General features: G+C 34.7%; 1 protein-coding gene across 1 annotated transcript in view; it reads right to left on the reverse strand.

The window, feature by feature from the left end:
• Window positions 1-19,203, reverse strand: part of TEK (TEK receptor tyrosine kinase) — a 151,413-nt gene that overhangs the window by 19,699 nt on the left and 112,511 nt on the right. Inside the window, exons 14-17 of the mRNA XM_031943319.1 lie at window positions 18,104-18,258; window positions 13,746-13,956; window positions 3,610-3,720; window positions 14-204 (exon numbers count right to left, since the gene is read on the reverse strand). Coding sequence (XP_031799179.1) covers window positions 14-204; window positions 3,610-3,720; window positions 13,746-13,956; window positions 18,104-18,258 — 668 coding nt within the window. The remainder of the gene's footprint in view (window positions 1-13; window positions 205-3,609; window positions 3,721-13,745; window positions 13,957-18,103; window positions 18,259-19,203) is intronic.

The raw sequence follows: 19,203 nt of genomic DNA on the forward strand, positions 1-19,203 counted from the left end.
AATCAAGGCAAACCTGCTTTTGGCTCAAATAGTCCATTCCCCTAGCCACGTCTGCGGCAAAGTGTAGCAGCTGCTGGGAAGACAATGTGGAAGCGGTGCTATTGGCAATAGCAAATGCTGGGTCTGTTTCCAGCACTCTACTCTTCCGTAGAAAATCAAGTAGGTTTCCATGAGGAGCATACTCAATAGCAAGGTATAAATACCCTAGAGAGAAAATAAAATGGCATCATCATTCCAATAATCCAATAATATATGGATTCTAAAATATGAGATGTCCTGTGTTCCCTATTGTTTGAAGGGGTTCAGCTCATCCAGGGACTAAGTGATCCCATATAATGAGCTTAAGTTCTTTCTTAGCCTAACAATTTAGTTAACTATAGGCTAAGTGCAAGACAAATGAAATCAAGCTCTCATTCCATATTTACTATGTATAATTGTAGGACCTAGTGATACAATGAAAAGAGCCCTGGCCCTTGGTTCAAATCTTGCCTCTGATACTACCAATGTGGCTTTGGGTAAGTCAATGAATCCATCTGAGCCTTAGTTTCCTCATCTCTAAAATGGAAAAGTTGGATTTGATGGCCCTTGAGGTTTCTCTGGGCCTAGATTTCTGATCTTATGATCTATGATTTCTCCTGTGTCTGTAGAAGAATAAGAATAGTATGTTCTCTCCTAAATGGTTGAGACACAAAAGAAAAGATGGGAAAAAAAGGAAAAAGTTTTCTGAAATGCTTTTATTCTCTCAGAAATAGTGAAATGGAATCAAAATCCTTCTTAAAAAGCAAAGATCCTACACTTAGACAAAGCTTTGCTTAAGTTGTGGTTTCAGGTATATTTCTATGTTAAGTAAAGTTAAATAACAGCAACTTGGTTATATATGCATGTGGTTCTTTTTTTATTCTTTTTTTTTTTTTTTTTTTTTTTTTGCAATTGGGGTTAAGTGACTTGCCCAGGGTCACACAGCTAGGAAGTGTTAACTGAGATCAGATTTGAACTCAGGTCCTACTGATTTCAGGACTGGTGCTCTTATCCACTGTACCACTTAGCTGCCCCAATGTGGTTGTTTCTATTTACTGATCCTCATGCTATCATTCATTTCCTTCTTATAATAGTGTGAGAGAGGGAGAAGAGAGAAAGCAGGATGGGTGGGGGCAGTATAAAAAAAAAAGCATCACATTAGAAGATTTCTACATTTGAAAACTTGGTCACTAGTAAGTCACTAATTTGGTCACTAGTAAGTCTAAAACATTTTTAGTAATCTATTATTTCCCCTAAGACACCAGAAAGCTCATTGCAATGATTCTACATATGAGTTGTGGTTCCTTGAAAAAGTGACATGCCCACATTTCATTGAAATTAATAAGATTTTTCATCACAATAAAAAGCAATTTGCCTTCCTCATCACTGAATTTCAGATCACATAAAAAGTGATCTACAAAAGAAGTGTATTACAATTTTTAAAAGTGTTAAGCAAAATTTTAATTTCAAAGACTAGCAATTTTAAGTGCCAGTATAATTAAAATATTCTTGAATTAAGTTTTTCTTTGAATATAAGAAGGTAAATACATAAATATTGTAAGGAATCTATTTTCTCACTTCCTGTTCCCTCTCCCCTCCCCATTTTAAATTAAAATGTGCAAGAATGAAATAGGTTGACATTCCTATAGGTAAAAATAAAAGCAGATATAGACTAGTCTTTATTATCATTTGATTAATTGTCATGACATTTAGATGTCAAGAACTATGTCATTATTTCTGAGAATCACCCCCCACCTTCCTCTTCTTTTTTTTTTCTTTTTTAATATAAATGTCATTGACATTTAACTTGAGGGAGATTGTTTGGCTTTACTATTATTGGCTTAGTGAGTGATTTATTTTTTTTAAGTGTTTCAGAGACAGGTATTTTTAGTTTAATAAATTGAGGAAAAGGAAGAATTCCCAGCTTCCATTGTTGATGTTTGTGTGCAGAGTCCAATAAAATGTTGCCAAGTTTGTAAATAATTGCTAAATGACTAAACTTTCCCATGCAAAATGAAATTCTTTACAAGTATTAATGTGAAGTTGAATCCATAGAAGATTTTTATCATGTACTCATAGCCACGCTCATCAAGTCAAAATTTTCTCATGATACTTCACATAGGAGGGGCAGAACAAATATTTTTGAATAACATCATTGGACTAAATTGAGAGATTGAGTTATATAGGGCCAGCTTTGCCACTAAATAGCCAATGTGCCTGGAAGCCAATTGCTGAACCTTCTAGGTACTGCTCTGCAAAAAGGCATTAGACTACATTTTTAAGGTCTTCTACTGTTTTAAAATTGAGTGATTTTGCAATTAACATGAAAAGTAAGTGATTTTTCAAGTAACATTGCAAATTAACAATGATTTGCAATTAACATTTAACAATAACATTTAATGCTATATGGGGTTTTTAGGATAAGGGAGATATTATATGGGAAATACTTCGCAAAATTATAAGAATTATAATACTTTTTAGTAATTTGTCTTTATGGAACACAACATCCTCAGAAAATTCAGGTGACTCAAAGAACAACAAAAAAAAAGGTGTAGTGGTTCAAGTAAGGCTGATATCAATCAATCAACAAATGAAGAAGTATTAATTTCTACTATTATTTGCCAGGCAATTGGATTCTGTGAAGACACAGATAGAGCAAAGTGCCTACCCTCAAGAATCTTACATTGTATAGGGGGAGAGAATTATACATTTTTAAACTATACACAAAAAGATAAATATCCCAAGCTTGGAGTCAATCTCTGCAAAAGCATGAAGATGGGCAATGGAATGCCATATGTGAAGAATAGTGCAAAGGTTTCTTTGTATAAATGTATGAAGCATATTATCAGTGATGACTTGCTTTTGGGTGGCACAGAAAAAAACCATCAGAGACATGCTTGATTAGAAAATGAGGAAGTGGAATTTACCATATAAGAAGAGATAGAGACAACATGGTCTAACTATACCAGAACCAAGAATTATTAAACCTTCCTGATTGTTGATTGGATCTTCTATAGAGAATTTATGAAGAGACATGAACCAGAATGGTATGAAGTGAGAAGGTATGGAAGGGCTAAAATCTGCACCAATGAAGGGAATATCCACACCCATAAACACATATGTCCATGTAGACATTAAAGTACATATTAAGGTATTATTATTATTATGAATAATAACTGTCAATTTGGTCATCAGCAATGCCTACAAATTTCTCAGATAGCTTAAATTGAGAAGAGAGGAGAAAGTTTCAGGAATGTCAGAAAGGACACATGAATCACCACTCCCTCTGGTGGCAGTAGTTCTTTTACAAGTAGTGAAAAGCTGGGAAATATTTCTGAGTGGAGTAAGGGAAATTGGTGGTGAGTTCCCATAAGCAACAGTGAACAAACCAGTCAGATGCCAGTATACCAGGCTTAATATTTAGGCATACTACACAACATTATGCATCTGGGCAATACAGAGATGTACCCTGTTTTTTCTTAAGTATTTAGTATAAGTGAGATATTTTTACCTGTATTCTTGATGATTATTGGCTTTCTAGATTCTAATTAGGATGTGTATTTTTTAAGCTACTAGTAAAAAGCTTCCTACCCCGATGTTCACATGCTCCCAGTAGATTGATGATATTGGGATGGTGTCCAAGTTTACAAAGTACTTCCAGTTCCCCTGCAAAGTCTCTATGATCATCTTTGGAGGCATATTCTGGAGAGAAAAAAATGTCATTGATTGAAATTCCTTTTTCAATTGCCTCTTCTCAGAATCGATTGTCTTTCCACCCCTTATCTCTTACTTTGGTTCCCCCTTAAAGACTTAAAAAAAAATTAAACCAATAGTTTATTTTTCGACTTTTTTGTCCTTTTCCTATCCATGTCCATGCAACTAGAAATTAGTTTACAAGTGTGAAAAAGAAAAGTTCCAAAGTAGGAGTTTTTAACCTAGGATCCATGGACACCTATGGGGTCCCAGGATAGATTTCAAGATATTCTTTATCAGGAAAAAAAAAAATTGTATCTTTACTTTCTCCAACTCAAATGTAGCATTTCAGTCAGTTACATAAAAATATTCTGAGAAAGAATTTATAGGCTTTTATTTTTAAAAAGTTTTACACTTTCAGTTCTACTGATGCATTTTATTTTTGTATTACATTCACAAATTATTCTCAGTTTATGAGTGGTCCCTTTTAGCAAAATGAAACAGTTAAGTAAAAATAATAATAATATAGTGGATTCATCTAAAAGATCATGAGATACTTCATATCTATAGTAGCAGCTTCCCTTTTAATGAACTGCTCCACAATCCATTGGAAAAAAGAAAAGGAAAGAAAAAATGGAAATTTTCTGTTAACAAATGTGTAGTTAACACCTAGCAAAGGAACACTGGGAAATGAGTGTGGACCACAATATAGCATTTATATTCTTTCTGTTATTGTTTGCTTACATTTTTGTTTTTCTTCCCAGGTTATTTTTACCTTCTTTCTAGATCCGATTTTTCTTGTGCAGCAAGATAACTATATAAATATGTATACATATATTGTATTTAACATATACTTTAACATATTTAACATGTATGGGACCACCTGCCATGTTTGGGGGGTGGGGGGGAGAAAGGAGGGGAAAAGTTAGAACAAAAGGTTTTGCAAGGTCAATGTTGAAAATTACCCATGCATATGTTTTGTCAACAAAAAGTTATAACAAACAAACAAATAAATAAATAAAACAAATATGTAGTTAAATGGAATAAATTCCCCACAGCTATACACAAAAGTATATTTCTCATTTCACATCCTAAATCCATCACCACTCCATAACAAAATTATGAAGAGAACAGAAACAGAATCATTTACACTAAAAAATTAATATTATTAAAAATAAACAAATGAATGAAGAATGAAATGAGAACTAGGAGAATAGTTTTGCATGTCTTCACATATAGAATTGATATCAACATTGTATAATAACAACATTGTAAAAACCAGTAAATTTGAAAGGTAAAAGTATTATATGATGAACACAATGACCATTCTTGATTCCAAAGGACCTGTGATAAAACATGCACTCCAATGCAGTATATCTATTGGCTTTACCAAATTGTCAAAAATATCAAGGCCACACAAAAATGATTTAGAAGTTCTGATCTAGAGGCTCTACAATTGATTAAAGGACTATTATTCTGGTACCCACATGTGACAAAAAACATTCTTTAATGAATCTGCAATCTTGCTGTTGTGGATTGCTGGAATCACTGGATTCCCTAACACTGAAGAAGGTGTATGTGTGACTGTTGTTTACATACTCTCCTTCTAGGACACTACCAACAACTGGGCCATGCCATCTCATCTTGAGCAAATTTTGGTCTGAACAACTATAAATCCTCCTTGACAGGAGGTGGTTGTTGTTTGTCCTTCATTCTCAAAGAAGACCATGGCATCAAGGAGGTGATGCCATGACATGCAAGTGAATTGGATTTAAGTAACCTGACTCACTTTTTCTTCTGGTGTATTCTGATGGAAGTGGATTTCTTTGACAAAGAGAAGATCTAACTCAGTTTAAATTGATCAATGATGTACAGAAGCAGCTACACCCAAAGAAAGAACACTGGGAAATGAATGTAAACTGTTTGAATTTTTGTTTTTCTTCCCAAGTTATTTTTACCTTCTGAATCCAATTCTTCCTGTGCAACAAAAGAACTGTTCAGTTCTGCACACATATATTGTATCTAGGATATACTGTGACATATTTAACATGTACAAGACTGCCATCTGGGGGAAGGGTTGGAGGGAAGGAGGGGAAAAATCGGAAGAGAAGTGAATGCAAGGGATAATGTTGTAAAAAATTACCCAGGCATGGGTTCTGTCAATAAAAAGTTATAATTATTAAAAAAAAAAAAAAAAAAAGAGCCATCTGGGTCCAGTAGTCGTTATAGAACAGAACAACTGCAGATGGCCCTGGATAAAATGGGAGATCTTGACTTTTTTAAACTAAGATCTTCAACAGATCCCAGTTTGATTGAGGTCCACTCAGTAAGTACTATGCAGCTAATTAAGCCATAATTAAGTAAAGTAACAATTGAGGCAAAGAATCTTCTCTTTCACTCAGTTTTTAAAAATCCAAATAAATATCTAGTGTTTGACAAACCCAAAGATCCCAGTTTTTGGGATAAGAATGCATTATTTGACAAAAATTGCTGGGAAAATTGGAAATCAGTATGGCAGAAATTAGGCATTGACCCACACTTAACAATGTACACCAAGATAAGGTCAAAATGGGTTCATGATCTAGGCATAAAGAATGAGATGATAAATAAATTGGAAGAGCACAGGATAGTTTACCTCTCAGACCTGTGGAAGAGGAAGGAATTTATGACCAAAGAAGAACTAGAGGTCACTATTGACTACAAAATTGAAAATTTTGATTATATCAAATTGAAAAGTTTTTGTACAAACAAAACTAATGCAGGCAAGATTAGAAGGGAAACAATAAACTGGGAAAACATTTTTACAGTTCTGATAAAGTACTCATTTCCAAAACATAGAGAATTGACTCTAATTTAGAAGAAATCAAGCCATTCTCCAATTGATAAATGGTCAAAGGATATGAACAGACAATTTTCAGATGATGAAATTAAAACTATTACTACTCATATGAAAGAGTGTTCCAATTCACTATTGATCAGAGAAATGCAAATTAAGACAACTCTGAGATACCACTATACACCTGTCAGATTGGCCAGAATGACAGGGAAAGATAATGCAGAATGTTGGAGGGGATGTGGAAAAACAGGGACACTGATACATTGTTGGTGGAATTGTGAATACATCCAGCCATTCTGGAGAGCAATTTGGAACTATGCCCAAAAAAGTTATCAAACTGTGCATACCCTTTGATCCAGCAGTGTCTCTACTGGGCTTATACCCCAAAGAGATACTAAAAAAGGGAAAGGGACCTGTATGTGCCAAAATGTTTGTGGCAGCCCTCTTTGTAGTGGCCAGAAGCTGGAAAATGAATGGATGCCCATCAATTGGAGAATGGTTTACCAAATTGTGGTATATGAATGTTATAGAATATTATTGTTCTGTAAGAAATGACCAGCAGGACAAATAAAGAGAGGATTGGCGAGACTTACATGAACTGATGCTGAGCGAAATGAGCAGAACCAGGAAATCATTATATACCTCAACAACGATACTGTATGAGGATGTATTCTGATGGAAGTGGATTTCTTCAACAAAGATAAGATCTAACTTAGTTTCAATTGATCAAGGATGGACAGAAGCAGCTACACCCAAAGAAAGAACACTAGGAAATGAATGTAAACTGCTTGCATTTTTGTTCTTCTTCCCAGGTTATTTATACCTTCTGAATCCAATTCTTCCTGTGCAACAAGAGAACTGTTCGGTTCTGCACACATATATTGTATCTAGGCTATACTGTGACATATTTAACATATATATATAGGACTGCTTGCCATCTGGGGGAGGGGGTGGAGGAAGGGAGGGGAAAAATCGCAACAGAAGTGAGTGCAAGGGATAATGTTGTAAAAAATTACCCTGGCATGGGTTCTGTCAATAAAAAGTTATAATTAAAAAAAAAAAAAAGAGTAGTTGATTAATGGAATAGGTTAGGTTCAAAGGACAAAACAGCCAATAACTTTAATAATATAGTGTTTGACAAACCCAAAGACCCCAGTTTTGGGGATAAGAACTCACTATTTGACAAAAATTGCTAGGAAAATTGGAAATTAGTATGGCAGAAACTAGGCATTGACCCACACTTAACGCCATCCACCAAGATAAGGTCAATGGGGGTGGGAAGAGGTGAAAAATTGGAACAAGAGGTTTGGCAATTGTTAATGCTGTAAAGTTACCCATGTATATATCCTGTAAATAAAAGGCTATTAAATTAAAAAAAAAAAAAAAAAAAAAAAAGAAAAAAAAAAAAAAGATAAGGTCAAAATGGGTTTATGACCTAGGCATAAAGAATGAGAGTATAAATAAATTGGAAGAGCATAGGATAGTTTACCTCTCAGACCTGTGAAAGAGGAAGGAATTTATGACCAAAGAAGAACTAGAGATCATTATTGATCACAAAATAGAAAATTTTGATTATATCAGATTGAAAAGTGTTTGTACAAACAAAATTGACACAAACAAGATTAGAAGGGAAGCAATAAACTGGGAAAACATTTTTACAGTCAAAGGTTCTGATAAAGGCCCCATTTCCAAAATATATAGAGAATTGACTCTAATTTATAAGAAATCAAGCCATTCTTCAATTGATAAATGTTCAAAGGATATGAACAGACAATTCTCAGATGAAGAAATTGAAACTATTTCTAGCCATATGAAAAGATGCTCCAAGTCATTATTAATCAGAGAAATGCAAATTAAGACAACTCAGATACCACTACATACCTGTCATATCGGCTAGAATGGCAAAGAAAGATAATGTGGAATGTTGGAAGGGATGTGGGAAAACAGGGACATTAATACATTGTTGGTGGAATTGTGAATACATCCAGCCATTCTGGAGAGCAATTTGGAACTATGCTTAAAAAGTTGTCAAACTGTGCATACCCTTTGATCCAGCAGTGTTACCACTGGACTTATATCCCAAAGAAATCTTAAAGAAGGGAAAGGGACCTGTATGTGCACGAATGTTTGTGGCATGTCTCTTTGTAGTGGCCAGAAACTGGAAACTAAGTGGATGCCCATCAATTGGAGAATGGTTGAATAAATTGTGGTATATGTTAGAATCCTAGTGTTAACTCAATGGAATTGATACAATGCTTATTGGTTCACACATTAGAGCAAATCTTTACAAGGTGTTAAGTCATTAGAGTTGATAGAAACAATGTTTAAGAGTTTACACATTAGAGGTCTGAAGAACTCTGGGAGATGACTATGAACCACTACATAGAATTCCCAATCTCTCTATTTTTGTCCGCCTGCATTTTTTATTTCCTTCACAGGTTAATAGTACACTATTTCAAACTCCGATTCTTTTTGTACAACAAAATAACTGTCAGGGCATGTATGCTTATATTCTATTTAATTTATACTTTAATATACTTAACATGTATTGGTCAACCTGCCATGTGGGAGAGGGGGTGGGGGGAAGGAGGGGAAAAATTGGAACAAAAGGTTTGGCAATTGTCAATGCTATAAAATTACCCATGCATAGAACTTGTAAATAAAAAGCTATAATAAAAAAAATAAATAAATGCATGCTTCAATCTGTAATCAGAGTTAAACTAATAAATTTTTAAAAGTTGCATGTGTGTATATGTATATATGTATGGTATGGTGTGTTTATATATATATATATATATATATATATATATATTATATGGTGGTATACACAACAACACTCCTCTATCAGTTTAGTGTTACCTAATTTGGCTTCTGCCCTAATCATTCAACTGAAATACTTTCCAGTCAAGATCGATAATAATATCCGAATCAATGAAACTAATGACTTTTTTCCCCCACTTTTATCCTCCATGATGTCCTTCATCTACTTTTCCTCATTCTTCTTACTGCTTTTGACACAGGTGATATCTGCCTCTTATTAGATTTCCCTCCGAGGCTCAGAGACATCTATTTTTCAGCCCTGTAGTGTGGGTATTATCCTCTCCTCGCTCTCTTCTTTTCCCTCCCTACAATCTCACCTTTACCAACCCTTTACAGCTTTAAATATCATCTCTATTTGACTTGACTACTTTTGTCTGTGTAAATATCCCATAGTGTTAAGAAGCTAATAAGGAAATTAAAGATAAAGGTTTGTACAAAGATCAAAACTAGCTAAAAAAGAAATATCCTGTAGGAAGAGCAAGAGGGTTTTTGCTGTGTCTTCGGATATCATAATCATAAATGATTATCCAAAATTCAGGTTATACTCTTTTGGGTGTAATGAATGCATATGTTTTATTGAAATGAAAATGCTAAAATGAAAAGCAGGTCCTGGGACTGGTCCAAGATGAAATCTATTCAAAAAAGAAAAACTATTATAATTAAAATAGTCCACTTTCTACATAAAAGAAAATAGTGTGTATATCTTTTTGTCTGTTTCAAATAAATGGTTTATTAGTTTAAAAAAATCTAGGTTTCATCTCATTAGAAGCATTTTTTTTTCCTCCGATTAATTTTTGGGCTTTCAAGGACCAACTCCTTTATAGAAGTCACTTGAAAGTTTTTGAGCAGAGGAATGATGTAGTCACATCTATACCTAAGATTACTCTGATGGCAATATCATGAATAAAGGAGAAAGAAAGAATATCAAAGTAAAAAAAAAATAAGAAAATTTCAATAGTCTAGGTAGATGGTAATGATACCCTGGGCATCATAATTTATTTCACATCTGAATAGCTCCCCAATGACATAACATGATTGAAATACTTAAACCAAAAACCTTTTTTTTTTCAGCATTGTTATATTTTGAATGAAAGTTTTATGGGATGATGGCAGTTGCAGATGGATTACAAAGTAAAAACATTGCATTACTTTATAAAGTTATCAGATATAAGAAATAAAGGCCAAGGTCTCCCACTTTATCCAAGGATATCTCCAGTCATCCTGACCTCTATCTTGCTACTGGACCCAGATGACTCCAGAGGAGAAACTGAGGCTTGCCTTGCACAGACCTCCCTCACTGAAATCCAATTAGCTTGCATCTCATGGCATCAACTCCCTGATGTCACAGTTCTTTTCAAGAGCAAAGGGCAAACAATAGCTTCTTTAGTCAGAAATGATGATTCTGTGAACTATAGGATTCTCTTCCTCCAACTTTAAAACAATGATTTCACTAGTTCTAATAGGATCTTCCCAGATTTGTTAAATTTGTTTAGTTTATTAAAAAGTTCTTCTTTATAAAATGCTGGCTCCATACTACCACCCAGAGCTACTATATATTTCACTCCTAGTGACATCAAGCCTTTTTATATCATAAGAAGAGAAGATAAAATTATGACAAAGTTTAAGAGCTAGTAATATAGCTTTCCTGTTATCTTGTCTTCACCTCTTATACTTAATTACTTCATAAAATGGCAGTTTTTACTTCATAATTCATCTGCAACTATCATCACCCTACAAAATTTTCATTCATAGTATAGCATTGGAGAAAAAAATGGTTATTTGGTTTAGGCATGTGAAGTAAAAAAAAATAGAGAAGGATACACCCCACATCTATGCTTATTCATCTTTCTCAGCCAGTTCTTACAGAGGGAAGAAGGGAACTGTGCTGTACCCTCTCTTTCTAGACAGACCTATGTATATCTCCAGCTTTTCAGGCCATCTCTGTTTATTATTTACTAGCCAAATGTATTTCTTTATTATCTAAAGCCAAATTTGTCATAATCCACCTTCTCCTAAATCCTACTTGTCCTGACTTCATTTTTTGTTAGTCTGTGGCATCATTTTGTTTCCCACATTCAAGTTTTATCACATCTTTGAAACCTTGCCAGATAGCAAATATAGCTGGTGAAAGGGGCCTTATATCACTGTACTGACTTCTGGGCAGAGATGGGGGCAGGTGTTTTCTTCTCTTGGGGAAGCAGCATCTTTAATAGAATGGACATCTCCTCCCTGTATAGTCTTATAGTCTTACACTGGTATGTATATCACAACCTTTCTTGGGCTAGCCATCATTGTCCTATTGCTGTGTTACCACTCCCGCCTCCCAACTGTTTGGCCTCAAGTGAAGCTATTATGTCTCTGAGCCTTTCTCGACACTGGTCTCCTGTGGTCAACATCCTTTCTCTTTTGATCTGCACACAGAACTTTAAATTGCTACTTAAGTTGTTATAACTCAAATAGCTATCATTTATGCCACATTAGGGAATGATTAGTTTGGTATGAAGAGAAAGAAGGTATGATTGATTATTCTCTTATTCTTCTTTTTCTTCTATTATTATTTTTTTCTATTCTGTGCAAGATCTTGTGCTAAATGGGGAATGGTGAAGGGATGTTACAAAGACATAACACAATCAGTCCCTGTACTGAGATAAAATGAGCAAAAAAAAAAAAAAAAAAAAAAAATTGAAGGTGGGTGCAATAGGTAATAAAATAGCTAATCAAACCTTTCCAGACTTCCACAGATTTCTTTAGTCTCCAACATCTCTTAAAATGCAGTTTTAGGATGAAAAAGTTCTTAACTTCTTAACTAATGATGCCAAGTAATGAGTTGATATGAATTTCTTTATTCCACCAATCTGACCTAGCAGCTCAGTTTCAAGTGGATAGAGTGTTTTAACTTGGAATCAGGAAAACCTGAAATCAACTTTAATCTCAGACATTAACTAGCTGTGTAGCCCTGGGTAAATCATTTTACCTCTATCTGTCTTAGTTTATCATCTATAAAATGGGGATAATAATAGCACTTAATTACCAAAGTTGTGAGGATCCAAGCGAGATAACATATAATAAAGTCCTTTGCAAATCTTGAAGCGCTATATAAATGCTAGCTACATTGTTACTATGGTTAGCATAGGTAGTGAAGGTATTTAAGGTAGCAACCTTAATCTTTATATGCCTTGATTTCTTCTACTGTCAAAAGGGAAAAAGAATAGCACTAGCACCTATCTCCCAGGATTATTTTAAGGATCAAATGAGATTATAATTGTAAAGTTCTTAGAATAATGCTCAGCACATAATAAACATAAATATTAGCCCTAAATTATAATTATTATTATTACCAGAGCAGCAATAGCAAAGGAAACAAGCATTCTTAGTGAAGGTAAATTATCACCTACCAAGAAATAGGAAAGATATTGATTTAAACTTTCTCAAATTATGACTGCTCTGAATTCATCCCTTGGGGTTAGGGGTCTCATAGTTTTTAGTGCCTTTTGTGAGGAACCCAAAACTCATAGTGTTTTAAAACATGTTAATGGATCTTGACTATTTGTCCACATTCACTTAAATTCAATAAACAATAAGTACACTGCTGTTAGACACTGGATATACAAAGACAAAAACAGAACAATCTTTGTTCTCTAAGAGGTTACCTTTCAGTTAGAGGGAACTACCAGTATATGTTACATAGAGGTCCATAGGCACACAAAATTCATAAGAAGTAATTCAAACCAAAGTAGCTATGAGTCATAATAGATAGAATGCTAGATATGGAATCAAGAGATCAATATTTGAATTCTTCCCCAACGACTAACTAACTGTGTGACCCTCTCTGTGTCTTAGTTTTATCATTTGTAAAAATAGTTAGGATAATAGTACTTACCTCAAAGCTCTATTATGAGAATCAGATGAGATATTAATTTGAAGTGCTTTGCAAACCTCAAATGACTATATGCTGTTAGCTATTATTCATTTCAACAGGAAGGATGACTGGCCTGGGGAGGAGGGTGGAGGAACAATAAAGGCTTCTTGTACGAAGTAACATTTAAATAGTGCTTCAAAAGAGGCTAGGCTTTCTATGAGGTGGTGGTAAGGTGGGAGTGCATTCTAAACAACTGAGACCATTTGTGCCCAAGTTCAAAGAGAAAGCTTGAATTGGACTATTTAGAGACTAGATATCAGGCCAACACATTCCAGGAGTATTATAACTTTTACTTGAAAGGAAATATTGCCTCCAGTTTGACATGACAGTAATATGACACTTGGCTAATTTTTTTATCCCCTAAGAAAGTTAATATATAGAGGAAAATTTCAACAAGAAGATGGATTTTTGACCTACCCTGAGCAAATGGGAACTTGATATATTTGACCCAGTACTGACCTTTCATTCTTTTAATGGCAGCATCCATCCGTAACCCATCCTTCTTAATTCGAGCCTTAAGTACTTGGCCAAAATTCCCTTCCCCAATCACATCTTGAAATTTGATGTCATTCCAATCAAGAACTGGATAGATTGTGGGGTCTGGGTTGTTTTTGGCTTTCCTATTCAGGGTCAGAGTTCCTGAGTTGAACTGCACAGCTGGTTCTTCCCTCTGGGAAAAGGAAAAGAAATGACAAGATGCATAACCAACGTACATGAGAGCTTTTCTTTTTTTTTCCCTTTGGTAAGTATTCTTTCTATTCTTGGATGGGGAAGGAATGTGGGAAGGCCAGATTATTAATTGAAAAACTTATTCCTGAAATACTCCTCTTTTGTACCAGGTAAAATCCATTATTAGAATATAAGCCTCTTGTATGTGTACAATTTGCATATGGATTTGAATTTCTACTACCTAGTATAGTCTTGGGCACATACTAGGTTCTTAACAATTAACACTTATTGATTCATTGAAATCTAGTGTTAAAGTGTGATATGGTCATAGAAGTCCCATCCAAAGTCATTTCTACGGTGAGTATTTTAGGAGCATGTCTTGTTAGAGAGGTGTTTGGGTAATTATGGATAAACACTACACATACACACACCTCACTTATAGAATATATACATATTATATATGTATAAATACATATATATACATATAATACATATATCTAGATTGATAAATCTTTAAATGTATATATCATTAAATCATCAATAAAGTGTGAGAACAGAAAAACCTGAGGTATGATTTTTTGGTGCACATTGCTATTTCTGCCTAATTCTTCATTGGAATTCATCTGATTGGACTTGGTCTATTCTAGGTCTTCAAAGTACCTAGACCTGTCCTAGATTAGATGGAAGTCCTCAGAATGTTGACACTTGGGAGAATCTGTCTTGTCTGACCTGAACAGGCCAATCTATAACATTCCGGTGTTTGATAAGCTGTCACTCCAAAGTGTCACCCCAAATTTTTAGCAACTTCCTACATTCTCTTCCTTAGACTCCATTTTCAGGAATGTTGATAATGGATCTCTATAGCTCAGGAAAAAAGTACATGGAATTTAAGAGAGTAGAATGCATCAATAAGCAATCCCAGATGACTGTGAGCTGCTTTCCATAATGTTGGGCTTGGAGACAAAAAGACAAATTCAGATCCTGCCCCAAATATTTACTAGCTTCATCTGTCACCTAGCTATATCAGTTTGGGATTTGTCTAACTTATTTCTCCACCAGGCCCCAAGAAGCTAATTATTGGGATAAACTTATCACCCTATAAGATCATACATGGTACTTCATCTCATGTTTCTAATTGGAAGGTAGGACTATGAACTCCAAATCTCTATTTAAGAAGAAAGCTCAGTTCATTTCTCACTTGGTTGCACTACTTTGGAACATCTCTTACTAATTTCTCCACCATCATAGCATAACATTCCCACTCTTTTTGTTGTTGTTCACTTGCATTCTTTTTTTTTACTCATTTATTTGCCTTTTTGATCTGATTTTTCTTGTACAGCAAGAGAATTGTATAAATTTTTACATTTATTGGATTTAACATATATTTTTAACATGTTTAACATATATTGGATTGCTTGCCATCTAGGGAAGGGAGTGGGGAGAAGGAAGAGAAAATCTGAAACACAAGGCTATGCAAAGGTCATTGTTGACAAATCATCCATGCATATATTTTTTTTTGTTAGAAACAAATATATTTTAATAATTTTGAATAATACTTTTTATAATTCCCAGTACTGGTAGATGCAGCTCATGAAAGGGCTCAGATTGCACAGAGTAAGGATTTTATTTTCCTTGCCTATAACACATTAAGCCTGTGACCTTCCCATGATGAGTATATAGATTATGGGCTTTTGACCACATTTTTGCAAAAAGAAAATCGTTTCAAGGCCATTCCATCTATAGTTCAGGTACATTGCAGTTAGGTTATTGCACTGTCAGCAGTGGGATAAGAATTCTAGAACCTAGTCCTAAGTATGTCCCTAGAGGCATGCATATATTTTGAAAATAAAAAGCTTTAAAAATAAAAATAAGATTAAAAAGTACTATTAACTAAATGTAGAGGACCACAGATAGTGGGGGAACTCTGGGTAACATATAAGACCTTTCAGCCCAGAGAGAACCTGATGACAATGTCTGGTTTGGCTCCCCATCTTCCTTTGGTGAGTCTCATCCTTCCTGAGAAGTCAAGGGCAGGTCCACCTGTGTTCTACTTGAAGCAAAGGATACTTACAGTAAGGAGGCATTAACTTATCAATAGCAGAGTGCTTATTAACACATGCTACTATATTTAGCACTTGTGCAGTGTGATGTGGTAATTGATATAATGGTTCTATAGTTGGCATGTGCTCAGTGTGCTGTAGTGATATAATCATACTAAGGTATTTAGGAGCTGAGAGGACTTGAAATAAATGGACTCCATCTTTGACCAGCCTCATGGGTCCCCTTCACTCCTCCACTAAGACCAAGGACTCAAGTTGGTTCTGAGATCCTCTAGAGAGCTAGTCCAGCTCTGGCATCCCAATTTGGGGGCTCTAGAGAGTACACTATAACTAAATGGAAAAAAAATTTCTCTACCATTATCCTAGTCAGATACTTGCTTTCTAACCCCCCTTTTAGCTTCCTTTTGTATTTTTGTCTTAAGCTCCCTGAAGGCACATAATAGGTGTTTAATAAATATTTATGGATTATCAACTGTGTGAGTCTAGCCATGTCTAGCATATATGTGTGAAAGATACATCACTGAGTACTGGAGGTAATAAAAGTTTGGATATGGCATGGCCCCTGCCCTCATGATCCTCTCTTATAAAAACTATCACAGTATTTTAAGAAATCCAGGGTTTCCTTTCTTTAAATGTGTATCCTTTGCTTCCATGAAAGTTTCAGTTGAGTTCACAGGGATTATGTCTGAATTCTGGGCATTATTACCAGATATTGTCCAGGTCTGTGAGAAGCACAGCTAACTGGGGCACTGATTATTTAATGAAAATAACATATACAATATACACTCACCTTTAGCTACTTTTGTGAATCCACTAGAAGTGAGGCATTCTTGCCTCCAGAGAAACAAAACTATCAGAGGCCTAGTTCATTTCACACTTCTGCTAGTCATCCCCCTTAGAGTGTTTTGCTGACTAAAACTTAATTGTAAAACAAATAAAAATCACAGAACCAGGCAACCGATTTTCTAGTAACTTTTAATGAAGGGAAAGGAAGGGACTCTGTATATCTATGTATCTCATTTTAAGCCACTCTTGTGATTCATTCCTCAATTGTGAATTTGGAAAGCTAATAGAATAGGGTATTTACTAATTTTGGAAAAGTGGAAGCCTCACGCTTAAAAACATTTCAGGATGCAACACAAAATTCCTGAGAAGGAACACTAACAAAAGATGATATACTAGTCAACTTATGTTATCTAGGCCAAAGGAGTAAACGGTATCAATTTCATGAGATGTGACTATGGGTGTGAAGGATATTTGAACATGAGAGAAATTCTAATAACCTTAGAAAAGGCAATTCTGGAAAATTAGAAATTATGAACTTAGGAAAGTAAGACAAAAACTTATTAGTAAAACATCACTCAATATGTTATAGGCTGACTATTTTGTTAAGCATTCTTTTCTTTTGGAAGATTTACTTGGGGAGGGTGAGATCAATCAAAGTCAATGTGAAAAATAAGGCTTGTTTGAACTCTTTGAGCCCTCTAGGCCCATTAGGCTCCCATTTATCTTCCCAGTATTCTTTTTATACTGTTTACCTTCATGAACTCTGTTCCAGCCAGATCTGATAATTATCTATTCCTTGAAATTGGTACATCTTAATTCAGTGTACTTAATATCACCTCATCTCCATTTTTGTCTTTCTTCAAGGCTCTGATGTTACTTTCTCCATGAAGCCTTCCATGGATCTCTTACTTGTTAATATTTAATTCCACTTTATTTTTCTTTGTACCATATTTTTCTCCATAATAATGATTATGATAATGATAAGAAGAATGCTTGCTAGAATTGATATAGGGTTATGAATTTTGGAAAGAGTTTTGTTTTTTCATTTGCTTCTCATTACCTGGGAGATCAGTAATATAAGTATCTCCAAGGCAGGACCTTTAATATTTTTGTCTTGGTATGATTAAAACCTAATTTAGTGCCTACTACCACATCTTTTAAGGACCAGTTATTGGTGAATTGTTATAAATTGAATTGTTGGAAAGTTAAAATAGAATAAATTTGTTGTAACATATTTATAAAGCAAAAGGTACTTATATGTTCTAAATATAGAAGTGGACTTAAAAATAGTTAACACAATACCACATTTTGGAAGGCTTGGGCCATCCTTTGTTGAACATTTGCTCTCTTCAGCTGCAACATGATCAAGAAAGCCAACAGCACAGTCAAACAAGTCATCCCTGCTGAGCCAAGGATAGCAATGAGTAGCATCTTCTCCCCTCCAAGTTCTATTGATTCTGTGGTGGTAGAAAATAAAATAGAAATGGTTAGACATATCTGGAAATTCTTTCAATTTGGAGTGTTGAATGCTCCAGAGCTTATGGTGGCAGAGAAAATAGTTAGGGTGAGCAGTGCCACAGAATACATTCTTAAGATGAAGAGACCTTCAGAAAAGATGACCATCAAAACTTGCATCCTCAAACTTTACATATAGTTTTTATCACGAAGTGATAAAAGTGTCTGTTTCACATAGTGATAAATCTGTATCCCCATAGGGGTATGGCATAAAGAACCTGGACCCCCAAGATAAAAGCACCATGGTAATGGCACCTTAAGGATAGGAAAAGAATGGAATCATACTCTATAATACAATAAAGATTAGTGGATGAATGCAAAGCAGCTGGGATAATAATCTCTAAACTAACCTATGGAAGAAATGTGCTCCCTTCCACTGCAAATTTGTGCCTTAAGCAAAAGGGATCAGCATCACATATGCAGTGGATAGATATCTGTTTAAACTTTAGTTAGCTATTTTTTGTAAGCCTCATTCATTGTAAGCCTAGCTTCAGGATGGTTTTCAGAGTGCTTTAGAGCAACAAAATACTAAATGGATGAACAGTTTTCATACAAGTATAGAGACAAGTTTTAATGAACCTATGGTCCAGAAAATATCTCCAACATTTTAAAAGAATTGCTTCCAAACAAATGGGTAAACTTCAACAACATATGGATTGAAGAGTAGCCTGAGATCATAGAGTAGCAAAAAGCCATAAATGCAATTTCAAAATATAATACTGGCAACTGCTCAATTAGAAAAGTATTATACTAGAGGAGGAACTATATTCCTAATTTTGGATTGGAAGTAAACATGAAATCAAAAAGTCACTTACCTCTTTGTTGATTTAGTTTCTTCAACAAATGGGCATGCCTAGGTGAGCATGAATTTGGAAGAGATCACAGAA

This window comes from Sarcophilus harrisii, chromosome 1, assembly GCF_902635505.1.
Source record: "Sarcophilus harrisii chromosome 1, mSarHar1.11, whole genome shotgun sequence".
Taxonomy (NCBI): domain Eukaryota; kingdom Metazoa; phylum Chordata; class Mammalia; order Dasyuromorphia; family Dasyuridae; genus Sarcophilus; species Sarcophilus harrisii.